This window comes from Rhinoderma darwinii, chromosome 3 (genome assembly GCF_050947455.1).
Source record: "Rhinoderma darwinii isolate aRhiDar2 chromosome 3, aRhiDar2.hap1, whole genome shotgun sequence".
NCBI classification, from domain to species: domain Eukaryota; kingdom Metazoa; phylum Chordata; class Amphibia; order Anura; family Rhinodermatidae; genus Rhinoderma; species Rhinoderma darwinii.
Window position 1 is genome coordinate 351,471,354 of NC_134689.1, and position 17,233 is coordinate 351,488,586.

Below are 17,233 nucleotides of genomic sequence, written 5' to 3' on the forward strand. Positions count from 1 at the left end.
AGCGGCATTTAATGGGTTAAACTGCCAGAATCGGGGCGCGTTTAGATTCCGGCAGGAGCCAGGCTGTGTATAACAACCGTGCTCCTGCCGCTGATCGCGTGGGTACACTGGCAGTACCCGTGCGATCAGAGGACGGATATATCAGTCCTTTTGCAGAAACTAACTCCTGCACAGGACGGATATATCCATCCGTCGTAAAGGGGTTAAGGAAGAGAAAAAAAGGTCTAACAGGTCATGTGCAATACGCCAAAGCGATCATACAGCACACACCACTGTGATAAATTTGGCAAATTTTTTGCCTGCCTGGTCTAAGTTATTAGACAGCATTAGTAATCGCAGGTCATGGTTATGTAGATGCCCCTTTTAGACTATTTTGAAACGCTCTGCCCTGTGAACATAGCTCCTCAGCCGTTCTATTTACGCAGGAAAAGCAAAGCATAACAGTCCATTTCTGCCACATCAACTGCGAACCACGATTTCCTGACTTCTGAACTTTTACAACAAAAAAAAAAGCTTTCAAACGCAGTTACAAGTCCATTGATTTTTTTAACTTAACATTTCCACTTCACATTTTTAACCCTTGCTACATTTGCCAGTGCTGTATAGCAATGCTCATGTTGCACAGCAGCAGGGAGGCTCAGATGCATAACGAATCTTTACATATAGGTTACCTTATGCTAGAAAAGGCCAGACCTTTTCAGTAAGATTTTAGTGTAGTTACGCAAACTCAATAAGTGCTATCCATATGTCCTCGAGCTCAATGTGCTGGCATTACTGACTCATACCTAACAACCCCGGTCTAGTTCCTCAGCAACTGAATGTCACACTCGCCCTTCACTAATTTTAGATTCAATCCACTAGAGCTGCCAGCTGTGAAGCGTGCAGGCAAAGCATGGCATTCAAGTAGGGGAGTGTACGAAGAAATTCGGTCCTGGAAAGATGGTATGATCAGAAAAGACACTGACCATCACTAGGCCTACAATAATATATTACATACACAGTTATGAAAAAACAAAGTACATCCTCCCTCTTTGAATTCTATGGTTTTACGTATCAGGACAATATATATATATATATATATATATATATATATATATATCTCCGGTCCTTAGAAGGTCTTAAAATTAGGTAACTACAACCTAGGATGAACTGCACATGACAAATTACACAGTGTTATTGTTTAACAAAAACTAGTGCCAAAACGTAAAAGCCATGTGTGAAAAACTAAGTACACCCTTACTGCTTCCATAGGAATTATGAGGGCAGGTAGCGGTCAGGTGCTGCTCATCAAATGCCATTGAATAATTGATCCTCAGCCAGTACGACTACCACTATAAAAGTAGAAGTTTTGGCAGTTTGCTGGTATGGAGCATTCAGGCGCGTGTTAACACAATACCAAGGAGGAAAGACATCAGCAATGATCTTAGAGAAGCATTCGTTGCTGCCCATCAATCTGGGAAGGGTAACTGGTGGCTAAAAATATTTTTTTCATTTCCAATAATATTGGTCTATTTTTGAGTACTGAAAAGTATAAAGCAGCAGACTGGAGAGTAATGCGTGTGTCGATGTTCACCTAGGCTGACCTGTACTATTTAGCATAAACCAACACTAGGTGGGGGACGGTGAGAACTGCAGTGTGACAATAGCTTTCCCATGAATTAGGAACTTGTTATGCTTGGTAGATCTCTGTACACAAATCGGTAGTGTGTTTTATAAAAACGTCCCCTTTTTTTAAATAAAAAAAGGGATGGGTGATTCTATGTGCCAAAAGTGCATGAGCGCTTTAAGGATGGGCAGATTTCTCACCAATGGTTAGTGCGGTCATACATGGCATGCTTACACTTCTCAATATACAACGGTAACTACCAATCTAACAGGTTATCTTATTGTTAGAGGTGCCAAACTAGACAACATTTTTTCCCCATAATATAGAACACACAACACAGATAAATATAAATTTCCACTCTGTCCCATGTAGGCTATTGAGGTCTTACCTTTCCTACAGTGGTCTTATAAGCAGTTTTGATTTCCTGGCGTTGGGCAAGCGTTCTGTTTGCGATCACATCAATGATGGCATCTTCATCAGTGCCTGAAAACAATGGGAGGAAGATCAGCATGAGATATGGGAATCAGGGCAGGAGTTCAGGGCTCTGCCACATTACTAACCCACAAACAAAACACTCAAGAATATATAAAGATCCGTTTTGAAAACGTAACATTAACGCATCATTTAGATCAATGATAATATCAGTAAATAAGAATATACTCTACCACTGTGCTGCTCCTTTACGGTGGATTTAAATCTACAGTTGGGGCATTAACATAGGCACCAAGAGACAAGACATAGATTTGTGCGGGGTCAGTGATATTTTATAGACTCACTAGCCTGTGTTAATGCCCACATTCTTAGTGCTTGCTATATTCACTGATCTATTGTTCAAAATCTGCTTCTGGTCCGGACCTACGCACCATGAATAGAATTACAAGTCAGAGAATTTTGCAGCATGAAGACGTAAATATACAAAATGACAGAATAAAAAAAAAAAAATAGCAATGAGACAAAAGAGAAGTTGATTCTACCAGTTAGCACTTGCAATCTTAATGTAATGCCAGCTACGGTTAGAACCCCATATTAGAGCCCATTGACCATACATTATATTGTAGTATGCTTAGTTACTACACACCGGATACTCTGTCTTTCAATGGGGAGAAGCGGGTTCAGCCAACTATCATCTTACATGTATGGGCACTTTAAGTCCCAGCTGTTCACATTGGGGTACCCTCTTTCCTCCTCTTTCATAAGGTTCTGTGGCTGCCACGGTTATATATTACATACAAGGCTGTGTAAAAAGGATCGAGTTTTAGGGTATGTGCACACGATGAGAGGCTTTTACGTCTGAAAAGACACTGTTTTCAGGAGAAAACAGCTGCCTCGTTTCAGACGTAAAAGATCCTCCTCGCATTATGCGAGGCGTCTGTGACGCTTCGAAGTCTTGAGCTGCTCTTCATTGACTTCATTGAAGAACGGCTCAAAATTACGTTGCAAAGAAGTGCCCTGCACTTCTTTGCCGAGGCAGTCAATTTACGAGTCGTCGTTTGACAGCTGTCAAACGACGACGCGTAAATTACAGGTCGTCTGCACAGTACGTCGGCAAACCCATTCAGATGAATGGGCATATGTTTGCCGACGTATTGTAGCCCTATTTTCAGACGTAAAACGAGGCATAATATGCCTCGTTTACGTCTGAAAATAGGTTGTGTGAACCCAGCCTAACACAGGGATCCATGGTTTGTAAAACTGAACCTATCTATAAATACATGGATGAATTTAATAGGCGTTTCAGGTTGAATTACTGTAGAAAAAACCCGAAACAAAACAGTGGAAAGTTGCTATTCTTTTTACAATTCTCCTTATGCTTAATTTTTAAGACTCCATAGCACTCACCTGCGCCTTTCATGGCTTTCCGCAGTTTCTGGGCATCTTCCCCTGCATTGAAGTTTGAGTAAGGTTTGATGGTTCCCTTAGTTCCAACCTGTAAATATGTACAAGTGAGACATTGAACTGCAACAACTAATGTGACGTGAGTTGGCAGAAGTGATGCCAAACATTTGTGTGCCATAGCCCTTTGCCCATGTGGGATTAAATCATGTTAGTAAACTGAAGAAAACAGTGTCCTTTTCAGGTTATCTAAGGCAGAGGTCCCCAACCTTTTTTGCACCAAGGAGAATTTTCATGGAGAAGAATTTTTCCACAGATGGGAGGGGGGGGGGGGGTAGGGGGATCACGCACATTACAGAACAACCTGCAGACCGCAATTAGATGAAAATAAAATAGAAAATGTTCTCAGGTTCAGTTTACACATTATGTAAATACTGCGGATTTCTGGAAAATCCGCAGCATAATACGGTAGCAGCAATGTGGTTGCGATAGAACAAATCTCAGTCACACACTGTGGAAAAACCGTTACGAAATTGACATGGGGTGCAGAACTTTATTTTGCAGCGTGTCAATTGTATTTGAGTAAACGCTGCTTATTTGTTGTGAGTTTTCCCCATTGAATTCAATGGGACATAAAACCCGCAACAAAATAGTAGTTGTTGCGTTTATTGCAGCAGGATCGCAGCGCTTCCGCCGCAAAAAAAAACACAACACAGACAAAAAAGAAAATCTTATACTTACCTAGAAGTCTGTATCTTCACCCAGGCCGGCCACCTGAGATGAGGTGTCACCCCATGTGACCACTCCAGCCAGTCCCAGGCTGTAGTGGTGGTGGTCACATGGAATGAAACGTCATCCCAGGCGGCCGGCCTGGATGACGTCAGAGGGCCAGCCTTCTGGGATGACGTTTCATCCCATGTGACCGCCGATCATAGGCTTCTGCGGTCTCCTGGGATGAAAAGTCATAACAGGAGGCCGGCCTGCACTAGGCCGACTGAATGCTGCAGTTTTCCGCAGTGGGCATTCCAGGAGAAAAACCACCAGAGTTTGGTGCGATTTTTCACCGCGAATGCCCTACGGTCTCTGGGGCAGATATGCGGTGTAACTTTACGCAGCGTATCCGCTCACAGCCCAGTACCAAATGATCCACGGCTCGGTAGTGGACCGCAGCCCGGTAATTGGGGACCACTGATCGCAGGTATATCTGTTCGGATACATGAGAATTATGTAATGTTTAGGTCTTGGTGCATTGAATTTAAAAGAAAAACCCGTAACAAGAAAAAGTCCATAATCACATTATTATTTATTAAAGAACAATTATCTTTTACATGTGTAATCTGTAATAGGTGACCAGGCAGCAATTAAATAAAAAAATCATGTATGACTATCACCTCCTGGTCTTTAATGCATAGGCATTGACAGGTCTAGAAGAACTGCTGGACTTCACACGCTGGCGACACATTATGGTTTCTAGAGCAATTGCTAGAAGTTCACTTAAGGCTACATTCACACGAGTGTATCAGATTCACGCGCGTGAATCTGGTCCGTGGGTGTTGCGTTATGCATCAGTGTGCTTTGCGAGTGGAATGCGTTTTTTCACGCACTCACAAAGCACTTTTTTTTTTTCTCAAATCGAATTGATGTGCAAATCACACACCACACACGGATGTGCATCCGTGTGCGGTGCATGGTTTTCACACACCCATTGACTTCAATTGGCGCGTAGGCGTGTGAAAACGCACCAATATAGGACATGAAGAAAGTTTCATGCAGCGGTCTCTCGCTGCGTGAACGGCCTCATTGAAATCAATGGGTCCGTGTGCTGCGCGTGATTTCCATGCGCAGCACACGGACCTTATTCTTGCTCGTGCGAATGGGCCCTTAACGTATTGAATGTAATGAATGGCCAGCATGTAACACTACATTTTGGCTGTTGTCACTGGGGATTTCTGAAGCTGAAGCTACTTCAATATAAAAAAGGGTTGTCCTGACGAGACAATTCATTTAAACTTTATTTACACCTTTGGATAGAATTGTTTTCTATTAAATCAAATGTGTTTAATGACTCTTCTAAATGACTTACCAGAACTATTTTTTTTTTATGATACAGCGTCTATATATTCTGTATACATAGAAGCTGTATCGTTCTCGCTCAGCTGAATCAGTCAGTTCAGCTGAACTGACGGCTCGGCTAAAAAGAGCGGTAACACATTGATTTAATAAAAAATAAATACAAATTTCATCCAATAGGTGTATGTAGCCTTTAAGGCCTCATGCACAAAGCAGAGCCATATGCATGAAGCTTGTATGGCAACACATGTACTACGGAACCATAGACAAGCCATGTGGCATCGGGTTAGTAGGGCCCCACGAGCTTCTATGGATGCCATATTACTGATCCATTCAACTAAATCATTGTACCAGGGTCATAATTTTAGTCTAGTTTCTGTAAAATGTTTAGGCATGTTGCATAGAACTACAAATCATTACAGCTGGACTAATCCCGGAGAGACAGCATTTGCCTACCCACACTAACGTCTTACATCATCTCCATTTGTTTACCTTTGGGATTGAAAGTTTGGTTCTGCTTTGAATAATAAGAAATCCCTATAGCGCTCAGTTAGGCTATCCCTCGGGCACAGCGTGCAGCTTGTGGTACATGACAGACCTTAAGAAACGTTCTCATCGCTATTGCTTCCATTGCATTACCCAGATTTTCGGCTGCATTACATAATAGGGGAAACTGCTACAGTGAAGAAACGCGCACAGATTATAGCCTTTATTTTAAGAAAACATTTATTTGGGGGACATAAAAGTTTCTCAGAAACACATCATAAGTACGAATCCGACCCCATTCACACAACCATACGCAAATATTAAATGAAATAAGCTGTCGATAATTTTCCAGCTCCATTGCCTTATAGTGGGGAAAGAATGGTTGTAATGTCCGTGGCTGCGGGTGGTCAGCTCCGTTCCCCCCCCTGACAGCCACGAGTCGGCAATCGCTGGCCCCAGCCTCCTCCTCAGGAGACGCCAGCGCTCGTGTCCACTCACCTCAGCCGGATCCCGTAGGGCGCTCTTAAAGGGGCAGCACGCGCACCGGACCTGGTTGATTAACTTTGACCCGTGAGTACCCTGGACTATAGGAGGGGTCCAGCCCGCTAGTTCTATGCCTGAGCGTTGTTGTGTTCCCTAGTTTGTCTATGTGATGGACTCCTAGTGTGTTTCTTGTTCCTGTACCTGTTAGGCTGGATTCACACGAGCACATTACTTCCGTAATGGACGGAACGTATTTCGGCCGCAAATCCCGGGCTCCTAGCATTATAGTTATGTCCGATGCTAGGGGTCCCTGCCTCCCCATGGAACTACTGTCCCGTACTGAAAACATGATTACTGTACGGGACAGTTGTCCGGCAGGGACTCCTAGCATTAGTTGGTTTGGAAGTTTGTGATGCAATTTTTGAAGCCGCAACCAGGAGTGGATCGTAAAGGGAGGGGGGGGGGTAGTATATAGGAAAGATTCAACGGTGTAAAAAAAATAAAAATATCACTGCTGGTTGTGGCTTACAAAACTGTACAGTGTGAATATACCCTCAGGCTGACTTCTGAGTTTCTATGCACTGAACATCTTATTTAATTACAGCTGTGAAATGTTTTCCAGAATACACCATCAAAACCTTGGATACAAGCGATAAGCCTGGTATATTCATTAGGTGAGCAGTCCTCGTACCTCCACCAGTGACTGATGGACTGCTGTGTGTCTGTCTGTATACACGGCAACCATCAATGTCTTCTGAGAGGTGCGGGTGAGGCAGGTGGAGTGCCCCCTTCATGAATACAGTGGACTCGTAACAATCAGGGTATGTTCACACGGCCTATTTACGGACGTAATTCGGGCGTTTTTGCCCCGAATTACGTCTGAAAATAGCGCCTCAATAGCGCTGACAAACATCTGCCCATTGAAAGCAATGGGCAGACGTTTGTCTGTTCACACGAGGCGTATATTTACGCGCCGCTGTCAAATGACGGCGCGTAAATAGACGCCCGCGTCAAAGAAGTGACCTGTCACTTCTTTGGCCGTAATTGGAGCCGTTATTCATTGACTCCAATGAATAGCAGCGCTAATTACGCCCGTAATGGACGTGGCGTTCAAGCGCCTGCACATGCCGGTACGGCTGAAATTACGGGGATGTTTTCAGGCTGAAACATTGCCGTAATTTCAGCCGTAACGGACGCCCTCGTGTGAACATACCCTTAGTCTTTTGTATTCTTTTTTAGCTGCTAGTAGTTAAAGAGGCTCTGTCACCAGATTTTGCAACCCCTATCTGCTATTGCAGCAGATAGGCGCTGCAATGTAGATTACAGTAACGTTTTTATTTTTTTTAAAAACGAGCATTTTTGGCCAAGTTGTGACCATTTTTGTAGTTATTCAAATGAGGCTTGCAAAAGTCCAAGTGGGTGTGTTTAAAAGTAAAAGTCCAAGTGGGCGTGTATTATGTGCGTACATCGGGGCGTTTTTAATACTTTTACTAGCTGGGCGTTCTGATGAGAAGTATCATCCACTTCTCTTCAGAACGCCCAGCTTCTGGCAGTGCAGACACAGCGTGTTCTCGAGAGATCACACTGTGTCGTCACTCACAGGTCCTGCATCGTGTCAGACGAGCGAGGACATATCGGCACCAGAGGCTACAGTTGATTCTGCAGCAGCATCAGCGTTTGCAGGTAAGTAGCTACATCGACTTACCTGCCAACGCCGATGCTGCTGCAGAATCAACTGAAGCCTCTGGTGCCGACACGATGCAGGACCTGTGAGTGACGTCACAGATCTGCACTGCCAGAAGCTGGGCGTTGTGAAGAGAAGTGGATGATACTTCTCATCAGAACGCCCAGCTAGTATAAGTATTAAAAACGCCCCGATGTACGCACATAATACACGCCCAGTTGGACTTTTGCAAGCCTCATTTGCATAACTACAAAAATGATCATAACTTGGCCAAAAATGCTCGTTTTTTTAAAATAAAAACGTTACTGTAATCTACATTGCAGCGCCGATCTGCTGCAATAGCAGATAGGGGTTGCAAAATCTGGTGACAGAGCCTCTTTAACAACATTTAAGGTATATAGTAACTATAATGAATCTGTGGCAGTTGTAGCAGGTGGAAGCGCCGCTCCGTAAAATTGATTTACAGCTGATGTAATAAGGATATTGATCGAACAACATATGGGGATACATGGGGAATACTTACTGCAGCCATGATTTCCTCTTAATGGCACACCACAGGTGAATAGACAGATGTCAGCTGCAATACAAACAGATAAGATATCATTTACAATGGGGAAATAGGAGGTTTATATCTACATCTGATCAGCCAGAGGTATACAGAGCAAGCAAAGCGTACCTGTCTGCTATATCACGTAGTCATATAAAGTCCCTGGTTATCCATTTTCCCAGCAGACCTAGACATATTACACCAGTACATTCTTACTGAACTAGGTTTCAAGATCCCAGTGCAAATAATGACTATACTGGAATAATGGGCATAATTGCAAAGGTACATTAGTGTGAGGATATAAAAGTTTTAAAGCCAAACTTGCCTAAAACTAGTACATGCCTGTATTTAAAAAGGTTATGCAAACCTTTAGTACATTATATATAGGCAATGAGAAAACCAACCTCATGCATGAATATATAGATTTATATTTCATACTGTATCTTAAAATTAATATGAACGCTCCGTTTCCAAACAAATAACACCTCTAAGTCACACTTCTCTAAGCAGGATATTACTTTTTTCTTTTACACTTACACGCACACACACGTAAGCCGCTATTGAAATCCAGAGATCAGCTTTTGGGGAGGCTGCGGGATAAATGAATGGACGACCATGTAATACTTTGCAGAAGCTCTCCACTCTGCCTCAGGCCGGATTTACACGAGCGTGTGCGTTTTGCGCACGCAAAAAATGTGGCGTTTTGCGTGCGCAAAAGGCACTTAACAGCTCCGTGTGTCAGCCACGTATGATGCGCGGCTGTGTGATTTTCGCGCAGACGCCATCATTATGACACGCTGTTTGGATGTTTGTAAATAGAAAAGCACGTGGTGCTTTTCTGTTTACATTCACAGCTTGACAACTGTTGCGCGAATCACGCTCGTCCCACGGAAGTGCTTCAGTGTGGCATGCGTGATTTTAACGCACCCATTGACTTCAATGGGTGCGTGATGCGCGAACAACGCAGAAATATAGGACACGTCGCGAGTTTTACGCAGCGTACTCACGTTGCGCAAAAATCACGGACTGTCTGCACTGCCCCATAGACTAACATAGGTCCGTACGACACGCATGAAAATCACGCGCATTGCACAGACGTATATCACGTTCGTGTAAATAAGCTCTTAGAGAGAGGGGGACCTCTCTCTAACATCCATGTGCCCTAATAAGGCATATGGACGAGGGTTGTACAGTTGGGACTAGGGATGTCACGATACCAGAATTTGGACTTAAGACACCGATACTTCATGTAGTATTGCGATTGCGATACCAAAACGATACTTTGCCAACAGTAATAAAAAATGTTTTAACAAAAAGGTCTTCCGTTTTCTGATGTGAGGCACGAGGTGTGATGAATTTTGAACGTGCCTCACATTAACAGTAATTAACCCCATTATGTTACTCAGTCATAATGGGTTAATGTGTAAGGTACATGATGGGGTTAATTACTATTATGTGAGGCACATGGAGGTTAAATTCAACACACCTCGTGCCTCACAATAAGGGCTTATTCAGACGAACGTGTAATACATCCCTGCAACGCGCGTGATTTTCACGCGCCCCGCACGGACCTATGTTAGTCTATGGGGCCGTGCAGACAGTCACTGATTTTTGCGCAGCATGAGTCTGCTGCGTAAAACTCACGACATGTCCTAGATTTGTTCGTTTTTCGCGCATCACGCACCCATTGAAGTCAATGGGTGCGTGCAAATCACGCGCACCACACGGAAGCACTTCCGTGTGACGTGCGTGATTCGTGCAACAGCACGTGCTTTTCGGTTTACAAACAGTGTCATAATGATGGCGGCTGCGCGAAAATCACGCAGCCGCGCATCATATGGTGATGACACACGGAGCTGTTAATTGCCTTTTGCGAGCGCAAAACTCCGCGTTTTGTGCACGCGCAAAACACACACGCTTGTGTGAATCCGGCCTAAGTGATCGAAAGCAGTTTTTTTTTTACAGCGTACACCTCATAAATGATGCAAAAAAAAAAACTGTTGTGAAGGTTATTACGGCCGCACCAATACCCAATATGTGAATATTTTATGTATTGAGACTTATTTTAATGTTTATTGTAAAAGAGGTGTATGTGTGTGTGTATTTTTTCTCATTTAATATTAATGTTTTTACTTTATTTTTGAACTGTAATGTACTGGCATATATCTATATGCCAGTACATTAGCCTGTGTACTGATAGGTATGTCCCAACAACTGCCTGTGTACTAAGTATGCCCTAACAGGAAATATGGTAGGACCGCCATGGGGTCCTTCAATGGACCCTGGGCTGTCTGCCCATATATGGTATGTCACTCAATCGCGTCACAGGGATTCCAGTCATGCGATCCAAGGGGCATCCCCCCTTCTCATTTTCTCCTGAATGCTGCAGTCAGCTTTGATCGCAGCATTCAGGGGAATAACGGCAGAGATGAGAGGTTTCTCTGATCTTTGCAGTTATAGAGTGGGGCTGCGGCTGTGTAATACAACCATTGCCCCGCTCCTGACATTAAGTGCGTGCGTGGTCAGCCTGTGGTGATGTGGCAGGCACTGCACTAATGAGAGGCCGTTCAGTCACTGAAGACAGAAACATGGGGGTGTTTTGTAGTGCGCCCATGTTCTTTCTTCAGTGCCACCGCTCATCCTGACGGCACGCACTTGTCAGGACTCAGGAGCGGGGCAATGACTATTACACAGCCTCAGCCCCACTCTCAAACATTCATGTGTTACTATACTGAGCTGTGTGGCCGCACAGCTAAGTATCGAAATACATTAAATAACAGTATCGAACCGTTTGGGATGCACAGTATTGAAGTTTCGATGCATCGTGCATCCCTAGTTGGGACAACCCTTAGGTCTTGTTCACACAATGCAGCCAAAACCAGAATTGGATCCAAAAGAGGAGACACTTTAAAGAGCCTCTGTCACCAGATTTTGCAACCCCTATCTGCTATTGCAGCAGATCGGCGCTGCAATGTAGATAAGCATTTTTGGCCAAGTTCTGACCATTTTTGTATTTATGCAAATGAGGCTTGCTAAAGTCCAACTGGGCGTGTATTATGTGCGTACATCGGGGCGTTTTTACTTCTTTTACTAGCTGGGCGTTCTGACGAGAAGTATCATCCACTTCTCTTCAGAACGCCCAGCTTCTGGCAGTGCAGACACAGCCGTGTTCTCGAGAGATCACGCTGTGTCGTCACTCACAGGTCCTGCATCGTGTCGGACGAGCGAGGACACATCGGCACCAGAGGCTACAGTTGATTCTGCAGCAGCATCGGCGTTTGCAGGTAAGTCGATGTAGCTACTTACCTGCAAACGCTGCTGCTGCTGCAGAATCAACTGTAGCCTCTGGTGCCGATGTGGAGGACACGATGGAGGACCTGGGGCAGGAAGTGAGTGACGTCACAGCGTGATCTCTCGAGAACACGCTGTGTGTCTGCACTGCCAGAAGCTGGGCGTTAACGAACAGAAGTGGATGATGCTGATTCGTCAGCATCATACACTCCCATTCCTAACGCCCAGCTAGTAAAAGAAGTAAACACGCCCCGATGTACACACACAATACACGCCCAGTTGGACTTTTGCAAGCCTCATTTACATAAATACAAAAATGGTCATAACTTGGCCAAAAAGGCTCGTTTTTTTAAAAATAATCTACATTGCAACGCTGATCTGCTGCAATAGCAGATAGGGGCTGCAAAATCTGGTGACAGAGCCTCTTTAAGGACTTCCTTTAGAGCGGATATAATTTCCTCAGTGTAGGCTCCGTTCCTAGTTTTGGCTTAAAAAAATACATGCAAAATCTGCACAGTGTGAACAAGACCTTACGTGCTCTTCACACACACTTTGTGGTATTTTTTTTGTTTTGTTTTTTAAATCGTACATGCGTTTTTTTTAAGTTGCATTTTTTACTATGCAAATCATGTGATTCAATAAATCATGCAATTTAAAAGATTCCTTTGTTTTTCAAAATAAATCATGCGTCGCTAACACCTTTACAAAAAAAAAAGTCATTCAAATAAAACAAAACACACATTGAGGCTTCGTTCACATCAGCGTTGGGGTCCCGTTCTGACGTTCCGTCGGAGGTTTCCATCAGAACGGGACCCTGAGCAGACACAAAGTGACACCGACGGAAACCAGAGGTTTCCGTTTCCATCACCATTGATTTCAATGGTGACGGATCCGGTGCCCATGGTTTCCGTTTTGTCTGTTGTGCACTGGACCCGTCGTTTTGCCGGAAGCAATAGCGTAGTCGACCAGTCGGTCTGACGGAAACCTCCGACGGAACGTCAGAACGGGACCCCAAAGCAGATGTGAACAAAGCCTTACATATGCAGGTTTTTGGATTAGTCAAAAAAAAAAAACAACCCAAACAATATAAAAAGGCCAAGATAACACAAACACACCAAAAGGAAGGAAATGTATAAAAGAAAAGTCTGCTGTATCTCCTCTCTTTAGTCCACTACTGTGTCTGAGATTCGGACCTAAAGATCTATGGAAGAAAAGGCCACTAGCTGCCTGAAAAATTGCCAAACCAACTTTTTGCAAAAAACGCCACTGAGCCAAAGAATGCATGGTAAAAAACCAATGAACTGTTCATAGGGCGTTCAATATTCAGTCATTAACTTCCAGCAAACGTCTGTCTGTAGCGTTTTTTTGTTGTTGCGAAAAACAGCAGTAAAAAAAAAAAAAAAAAAAAAAAAAGGCCTTTCTCCGAAATACGCTACGTGTGAAAGCACACTTATGAATGCATTTTAAGGGTGTATTGACAGGGGACTTAACGGAAAAATCCACTGAGAAGTAAAAGATAAAATAAAAATTATGTTTGTACACCTGGCTTTTACAGAGATAGAGGGCGTTTTTTGCTTTGTTTTAGGAAACGTTCCTGAAATGGTTTCCTTTTGAGATCACGTGTAGTTTCCAATACGGAGATTTTCCCCTCCCCAAGATCAAAAAAAGATACGTCTTAACCACATCGTGGTCTAAAACTGCACAGTCACTAATCCAATGGGTGAATGAGATTTATGAAGGTATGAATGGGTTTTTACTGGAGAAAATAAAGATTATCATGGAGTTTACACTTTAGAACATTTAAGGGCTGGAATGAAGGCGTATTGATTATTGTACGCTCTGTTGTATTTACTACCTAGAACGATGGTCCATGGCCATTTTACAGCATGGACAAAAGGGGCAACTGACCTGGGACCTTTATAGTCTAGGGGCTTGAACTATCCCATCCCCACCACAGGCAATCTGCTCTGTCGAACTTATGTCATGGCGCTAACCGCGTTCTCATTCTAGCACTATTGTGTGGGCGCTACTTGACACTATTATGTGTGTGCTGTATGGCCCTATAGGACACTATAATTTGGTAGTATTATTAAAGGCACAATATGGTAATGTAACTACGCATTTCCATCTTTTCCTTCAATTGTACGCCCCACACATTCTGCCAGGGCCATTACATACTAGTTTTGTCCAGGTGCCTCCACTGACCTTGATCCTGCCCGTTCAAAGTTACAATATAAAGATTTTATGAAGGTACAAAAAAAAAACAAAAAAAAAAAACACAAGGAGGAGACTCCAAGGGTTAAACTCGAGTCATTTAAATAATGTTGCTTCCTATTTGCATTACAATTAGCCCCAAGATAATAATTTTATTCCCGCCATCTTTCTTATTTGTTTAGTACATTGGAATCCCCCCATACATAGACGCTCACCATACACTGAATCATCATCAAGAATGCAAATAATCGAGTGTAGTTGAAACTCTGATATGGGAGCTTTTTGCCAAGTTTGTCTCATTTTGCCATTTTCCTTTGCAGTGGTTAACATTTTCAAAGATCAGACATTTCTTTCATGTCCTCAGTCCGATTAAAAGGTCACCTACAGTCCAACTATAGGCAGCATTTAATACCCCCTTGATAGTTTACAAAAAAAGATAGTTTTTTTTAAATACATGGGAGTTTTTCCATATATTTTTGACTATTAAGGATATATATAAAAATATAGAGGAGCAAAATGATCCAATTTTTTGACGTGCCCGCCCATAGATTAGAATTAAACACAATTTTTTAAATTTCACTAATGATCACCCAATAAACCCAGAGGAATTAGCCATCCTTTATTGTGATGCAGAAGATCTTTGGATTAATATAAGCAGGTCATAGATTTTAGATCGCGGTTGACTGAACCAATGCAAAATCTGTGCCAGGGCCCGGGTGCGACCACTACCGATACCCCACTTCTAGCTAGGAGTCTGGACTGAGCACTCATTTGGATCAATGGTTAGTTCTCCTAAACCCTAGACTTCCTCCATTCTTGGATCTGCTGAGCAACAGCGAGAGATAATATCTCCTGGGGAACAAAGGATTGAGCATATTGAAATCCAGTATGTCTTATCCTAGTTTACACGAATAGCAAACATTATGGGACAGTCAGGCTGCCCCCATAGATTTTTTTATTTTTTTTAAATCTTGGGCTCATGTACTTAAAATGAGTTGTCCACTTCAGACAACCCATTTTCATATACCCCATAGGGAATTCTGAATTAATAGAAAGGGGCCCAAATTTCTTGGTCAGAGTGGGGGAACAGCTACAAAAAGTGTCAGTGATTAAAATGTTTACATCTTGCATAGACTCCATCTTGTATGGTGGCGACCATTTTGGATAGTAGGAATCCATCTTGTGGCCTGAAGGAGCCATTTTGAGATTAATAAATTATGATTGCTTTAAAAAGCTAAAATATCTATGTCAGCAGGGGTCTTGAAACAATTCTATGTTATGTGTTCTCTAGTTGAATGTTTTTATTATTTTTGTGTGATAAGGAGCCAATCATCCCTGAGCGTCTAGAGAAAGATCGCGTAGGGAGGGGTCAGTCTGGAGAAGAGGTTGGTTTAATATAAGGGAGGGGGTAGTCTGACTCCTAGCATCTATGACACGGTATATTTTTGGAACGCATAGTTTCACACTTCAGACGTCATGTAAGTGTATAATTGGTTCAGGACAAAACATAGTCATTATAGGCTATTGGCCAAATTAATGTCATATTGTAAACATTGTAAAAGGATTGGCTGGAATCATGCGGCTCCTACTTCGAAAGAGAATATTGTAATTGTTTGATGAATAAACGGCAGAGAAGGATTTTGAGCATACAAAGCATGGTCTCTTGTGTTATACACACACACACACACACACACTATCGATTACCTATGATTTGGATAGATTACTGGAGGGTGGGTATCAGATGACATACCCAATACAAATTTCAATCTAATATATTTCGGCCCATGATTGAGGTAAAGAGTTTCTCATTGTGGAAGATCTATCTTGCATTACAGACAACGCATTGATTTAAGTGGGCACTGTGTACTACTTAATTTGCCCTGTGGTGGCGCTGCAGGGAAATTAAAAAGCCCTACAACTAACCACGAGGGGTTCCAGCAAGGGGGATCACTTTGTGATCAGCCCTTTGTTTAGAAACTCTTCTTAGGGCATGTTCACGCAGCTTATTTTTGGCTGTTTTTCAGACCGAAAAACGTCCAAACATCTGCCCATTGGGCCGTTTTAAAAGCAGCTCCGAGCTGGGCATGCGCGCGCACACACGCTCTCCTCTCTCCAGCTCTTGCTGTGGCACTGTCCGTAGCTGATTGGACAGTGTCACAGCCATAGTAACACGCCCCCTTTCCATTACACGTCCCATTGACAGTTCAGGGGGTTATTTAACCCCTACCCGCACCAGGACGTAACTGTACGTCGTTGCGGGAAGTTACTTCCCGCACGAGGACGTACAGTTACTGAGTTAATCCCGGTGCACACTGTCGGCGACAGTGTGCACCGGGAACCAGGAGGTCAGCTGTCGCCGACAGCTGACACTCCCCTCTTGCCGGCCAGCGGTCCTTTGCCGCTGATTTCGGCGCATTAACCCCTTAAATTCGGCGATCGGGTGCAATCGCCGAATTTTAGGGGTTTCTAACATATCGGCAGACCCCCGTCCGAAATCGCGGGGTCTGCCGATAGTTAGTATGGCAAACGGAAGCCAAACAATGGCTTCCGGGTCTGCCATGGACAGAAGCCCATCAGGACCAACCTTCGGCTGGTCCTGATAGGCTTCCTGACAGAAAGTCACTGTGCCGTTCCCGATGCACACTGTCGGCGACAGTGTGCATCGGGAACTTGGAGATCAGCTGTCCCCGACAGCTGACACTCTCCAGTGTTGCCGATCAGCGGCTCATCGCCGCTGATTTTGGCAATTAACCCGTTACATGCGGGGCTCGATTGCGATCTCCGCATGTAGCGGGTTTGTAGCGCATCAGCAGCCCCCATGCAATCGTGGGGGCTTCTGATGCTTGTGATGGCACCCGGGGGCCAGACAACGGCCCCCAGGTCTGCCATGTATGTCAGCCTATGAGGATCAGCCTCTGTTGATCCTCGTAGACCAACTGTCAGAGTGACTGTGACGTCACACTGACAGTTGGAATACGTTACACTACCTAGGTAGTGTAATGTATTCTAGCAGCGATCA

At 43.7% G+C, this 17,233-nt stretch overlaps 1 protein-coding gene across 2 annotated transcripts in view; it reads right to left on the reverse strand.

The window, feature by feature from the left end:
- The window catches only part of ANXA4 (annexin A4), an 84,305-nt gene that overhangs the window by 53,171 nt on the left and 13,901 nt on the right, over nucleotides 1-17,233 (reverse strand). For both annotated transcript variants that reach the window (XM_075858518.1, XM_075858519.1), the window contains exons 2-4: nucleotides 8,686-8,739; nucleotides 3,446-3,533; nucleotides 1,995-2,089 (exon numbers count right to left, since the gene is read on the reverse strand). In XM_075858518.1, the coding sequence (XP_075714633.1) occupies nucleotides 1,995-2,089; nucleotides 3,446-3,533; nucleotides 8,686-8,694 (192 nt within the window). In that variant the 5' untranslated portion in view covers nucleotides 8,695-8,739. The remainder of the gene's footprint in view (nucleotides 1-1,994; nucleotides 2,090-3,445; nucleotides 3,534-8,685; nucleotides 8,740-17,233) is intronic.